The following is a 5,297-nucleotide window of genomic DNA, read 5'->3' as shown; positions in this document are numbered from 1 at the left end:
CCCCAAATTCTTCTACCCCACTCAAAATCCTCAAATCTCCCCTAAATTTTCTTCCCCACCCCTGAAAATTCTCAAGTCCCCCAAATTTTCCACCCCCACTCCCAAAATCCCCCCAAACCTCCCAATTTCCCTCCCCACCCCTAAATCATCCCCAAACCCCCAAATTCACCTCCCCTGCCCCAAATCCCCGAATTCCCCTCCTCCACCTGCAAAATCCCCCCCAAATCTTCAAATCTACCCCAATTCCCCTCCCCCTACCTCAGAATCCTCCCAAATCCCCTCAAATTCTCCTCCCCCATCTCCGAAATCACCCCCAACCTCCCCAAATTCTGCTCTTACCCCTTCCTGCCCCCCAACCCCCCAAAATTCCCTGTCTCACCCCCAAAATCCTCCCAAATTTTGCTCTTCCCCCTCTGCCCCCCCAAATCCACCCCAATCCCTGCACTGTGCAGGACCAGAAGTGCTGTCCCACGCTGCCAGCCCGGCTGTGAGGGTGCCGCCATGACACTGTACATGGAGGAGGGAAAAAGGGGCGTGGTCACGGTCGGTGACCAATCGGGGAGCTGAGCTTCATCCAGAGATTCACGAGGACAGGGGTGGGCACCGCCATCTTAACGTCACACCCCCCTTTTTCCCCTCAGAGACCTCCCCCCGCCCATTTTAACCCTTCCACGTCCCCTTCTTACCCCCTTTCTTGCCCCCTCCCTGTTCCCCTCCCAGCCCCTCATGCCATGTCATCCTGGGAAAGTTGCTGGGAGAGGTGGCGCCGTGCAAGCACGGAGTTGGAAAACAAGATGGCAGCGCTACGGCAACCCTGAGGAGTCTGACAGGTATGGATCAAAATGACGGCTGCCACGCTGCTGTATAGGCGCAGCCAATCAGCAAGTGGGATTCTCCTTAAGCGGGAAGAGAGTGTAGCCATTTTGGGTACGGGTACGTGACAGCGGCAGCCAATCAACGCTGAGCATACATGACTTTTTATTGGGTTTTGCGTTTAAGAGCAAGGAATGGGTGGGGTGAGGGGCGGGGCTTCTCCCTTCCGGTTGGCCTGGGCAGTGCCGATCATGCACTCGTTCACCTTGGGGGAGGGAGGCTGGTGTGAGACCCCAAAACAGCCCCAAATCCCCCTGAAATCCCTGCTGTGAGGCCCCCAAATCCCCCCTGTGACCCCCGACACCCCAAAAATTTGTTCCATCACCCCCAACCCCCCAGACACCCCAAATTCCTATTGTGACATTCCAGACCCCCTAAGTCCCCCCAAAACTCTCCCAGGATCCCCCAAACCCCTCAAATCCCCCCAAACTCCCCCAACCCCCCAGGACTCCCCAAAGCCCCTCAAATCCCCTCCAAACCCCTCTGTGACCCCACCAAATCTTCCCTGATGCCCCTGTGACCCCCAAACCCCCTCAAATTTCCCAAAAACTCCTCAAACCCCCCTGAACCCCCCAAAACCCCCTCAAATCCCACCCAAACCTGCCCAAACCCCCCCAAATCCCCCTCAGGATCCCCTAAATGCCCCCCAAAACCCCTCAACCCCTCCAACCTCCTCCGAAACCCCCTCAACCCCCCCCCAAATCCCCTCCAAGTTTTGAGGGATGATTTGAAAGATTTTGAGGGAATTTTGCAGGATCTTGAGGGATTTGGGGGATTTGTAGGCAAATTTTCATGGATTTTAAGAAGCTTTTGAGGGATTCTTAATGTAATTTTAGGGGGTTTGGGTGGATTTCAGGGGGATTTTGAGTGGATTTTGGGTGGAATTTGAAGGATTTCAGATGAATTTTGAAGGATTTCAGCTCAGTTCTGAAGGATTTCCTGGGATTTGTTTGGATTTCAGGTGGATTTTGAGGGATTCTGAAAGATTTGGGGTTTTTTCAAGGTGTTTGGGTGGATTTGGGGCAGTTTTGGGTGGGTTTTGGTGATTCCCTCAGCCCACTCTGAGGCAACTTTCCTGTCTGGAGGGGGATTTTGAGTGGATTTTGGACAGATTTTGGGTGGAATTTGGACAGATCTTGAGTGGAATTTGAAGGATTTTCTATGAATTTCAACAGATTTCAGTTCAGTTCTGAAGGATTTTCTGGAATTTCATTGGATTTCAGGTGGATTTTGAGGGATTTGGGGGTTTCTTTGAGTGGATTTTCAACAGATTTTGGGTGGAATTTCAAGGATTTCAGATGAATTTCAAGGATTTCAGATGAATTTCAACAGATTTCAGCTCAGTTCTGAATTTGGTCGGATTTCAGGTGGATTTTGAGGGTTCTGGATGAATTTTCAGGGTTTTTTTTCAAGGGGCTAGGGTGGATTTGGGGCAGTTTTGGTGGTTCCCTCACCCCACTGTGGCACTGAGGTCGTTCTCTTGGCTTTACCGCTCCATGAGCTCCCTCTGGAGCTGCTCCAGGCGCTCTTGGAGCTGCTGATTTCCACATTCCAGGTGCTATTTGTGGCTCTCCAGCTCCTGCAACCGCTCCTGGGCTTTGCTCAGCTCCTCCCACAGTTCCCCCACTTGGTCCCGAAGGTCCCAGGGGGGCCATTTTTGGGAGGCAGGGGGCCCACACTGAGGGTTGGAGACATCAGGGATAGGGTTTGGGGACATTGGGGACAGTGGGGAGGGGCTTGGGGACACAAAGTGGGAATTGAAGACACTGGTGGGGGTCTTGGGGTCACCAGGGGGGAATTAGGGTGTCAAGAGGGAAAGTGGGGACATGAGGGGGGTCCTGGGGCCACTGTGGGGGGTCTTGGGGTGCCAAGGAGGGAACTGGGGACATGAGGGGGTTCTTGGGGCCACCAAAGAGGGTCTTGGGGCCACCAGGGGAGTCTTGGGGACACTGGGGGGGAATCTTGGGGACACAAGGGAAGGGATCTTGGGGACACAAGGGAAGGGGTCTTGGGGACACCAGGGGGGAATTGTGGCCACTGGGGGAGGTCTTGGGGACACCAGGAGAAAATTGGGGTGTCAAGAGGGGAACTGGTGACATGGGGGGGCACTGGGGACACTGGAGGGGATCTTGGGGACACAAGGGAGAAATTGGGGACACCAGGGGGGGCTCAGGACTCACCTGCTTGTGGTGCAACTGCAACAGTCAATGCCTTCTGAGGGAGACCTGGGGGGGAAAAGGAGACATTATGGGGGGACTTTGGGGTCTCACCCGCTTGTGGTACAGCCACAAAAGTCACTGTCTTTTTGGGGCAGCCTGGGGGAAGGGGACATTTTGGGGGAGTTTAACCCCCTCCCTCACCCCCACCAACCCCATTAACCCCTCAAATGTCCCCCAAACCCCTCCTTTTTCCCTTTAATCCCCTCCCCCCACAACTCCCTTTCGCAACCCCCTCAAAGCCCCCAAGACCCCCTTTAATCCCCCAAATGCACCCAAAGTCCCCCAAATTCCCCCAAACCCACTTGAACCCCCCAAATCCCCACTTTAACCCACCCCAGACCCCCTTTAACTCCCCCGGACCCCTTTAACTGCCCCAAATCCCCCCTTAAACCCCCTTTATCCCTGTTACCCCACCCCAAACACCCCCAAACCCCCCTCAAATACCTCTCTACCCCTCCAGACCCCTTTTAACATCCCAGTCCCCTTTAACTCCCCTAAATGCCCCTCGAACCGCCTCCAGACCCACTTTAACCCCCTAGACCATCTCTAAACCCCCAAACCCCTTAAAACCCCCCCAAAAACCCTCTTACCGTTCCTTTCCGCCGCCACTGCCCTGAGTGCCCTGAGGGGGCCCTGCGCGGGGCCCTTTCTCCGCTCGGGGCTGGACCGGGCCCCTTTCTGTGAGGGAACAACATCAGGCACCTCCGCGAGGGGTAAAACCTCACCCAAACCCACCCGGGAAGTTTAGCGCTTGCCGGGGCGGGTCCCGCCGCTGTCCCCTCAGCGTCAGGGCCCAACGGGGGCAGCTTGTCCCGGGCCTGCGGCACCGTGAGCGGCGACAGCGCCGGGAGGACTCCAGGCCCGGCCTCAAGCTCCACCACCATCTTGTGTCTCCCGCTCGCACCTTCGAACCGCCGCCCGCACTCGGGGAAACCGCGGGTCGGCCAATGGCTTGCCGGCCCTGAGGCGACAGCCCCGCCCCCTTAACGAATTGGCCAATGGGAGTGCGCAGATGGGGCTCGGGGTGCCAATGGGGAAACGTGAGCGGGGCTAAGGGGGAGGAGGGGTGACCTGCCGAGGCGAAACAGCCGCGGAGGGGGCGGAGTTTGGGGACAGCACACAGGGGCACAAGACCTATGCAAAGCAGCAGGAAGTAGGGGATGGGCAGTGACTCGAGAGATGTGCCACACCTGCATATCCTCATGTGAGCAGTGCAGAACCGGACTCAAGCGTCACCCTTTAGAACAACCCCCCTTACACAGAAGAGACAGAAAAGGGCTGTGGGACACGTGGCAGACAGACTATATTGCACCCTTTAGAAAATCTGAGGGAAAACAGTATGTGTTAGTAGGAATGGAAGTTAGGTCACGATTAGTGCAAGCAGAAGCTTTCATAGAATCAAAGAATCATAGAATAGATTGGGTTGGAAAAGACCTCCAAGATCATCAAGTCCAACCCCTGATCCAACTCCAATTACTATATCATGGCACTAAGGGCCATGTCTGAAATAGTTAATAAAGGCAAAGATAAATAATTTGCTAATCAAATTATCTTTGCAATGTTAGTGTTAGTGGTTAGTTTGAATTACAAATGTCAAACCACAATGTTATGTTACTATGGAAAGCTATATCTTACTATGTTAAACAAGTTCTGAATGTAAGTTTTAAATGTGCCTATAAAGATATGGATAAAAGGGGCATAGCCGAGCGGCACAGCCCCCGGCACAGCCTGTCGCAGCCGAGCCAGTAGCGGCAGAGCAGCCGTGGCAGCAAGCTGCCCGAGGGAGGAGCCAGCCCGAGGAAGGAGCCACTCGCCCTGCTTCGAGAGCAGCCGCTGCCATCTGAGGACCACCTCCATCTGGGACCTGCCACCCGGCATCCAGGCGCCGCCTAAAGGGGAGGGAATAGTGGCACATATAAAAGATCATTGCACGTTTTTGGCGGGAAGACCGTTGGTGGAACAGGAGTTTCCCCGGCTCTTCCAGCGCGCTGTTTTGTTTATTTGCCTTCAATAAATTTCTACAATATATTTAAAAGAAAAAATTTATATCTGGTCATTTGACTATAACAATTTGGTGCCGTGACTCGGATTTGGATCCCTGTGTGGTGGGATTCTCTCTCTCTGAGAGGGCGCCCCCGTCCCTGTTGGACGGCTCAGGGGAGACTCCTGCAGCACAGATTCCAAATATTCGACCGAAATTTTGAA

General features: G+C 54.5%; 1 protein-coding gene across 1 annotated transcript; it reads right to left on the bottom strand.

Annotated features, from left to right (window-relative positions):
* Nucleotides 1-431: 431 nt before the first annotated feature.
* LOC126652225 (circumsporozoite protein-like) lies at nt 432-4,353 on the bottom strand (the record flags this gene model as incomplete). The annotated part of the gene is made up of 5 exons (XM_050338895.1): nt 4,283-4,353; nt 3,683-3,770; nt 3,054-3,098; nt 2,328-2,551; nt 432-507 (listed from the first exon to the last, which is right to left on the bottom strand). Coding segments are annotated over exons 1-5 (439 nt in total), but the record flags the coding sequence as incomplete, so codon positions are not given.
* Nucleotides 4,354-5,297: the final 944 nt, after the last annotated feature.

Source organism: Myiozetetes cayanensis, unplaced genomic scaffold, assembly GCF_022539395.1.
Source record: "Myiozetetes cayanensis isolate MyiCay16 unplaced genomic scaffold, myiCay2020 scf704, whole genome shotgun sequence".
In the NCBI taxonomy this organism is placed as follows: domain Eukaryota; kingdom Metazoa; phylum Chordata; class Aves; order Passeriformes; family Tyrannidae; genus Myiozetetes; species Myiozetetes cayanensis.
This window is presented reverse-complemented; position numbering and strand designations above follow the sequence as displayed.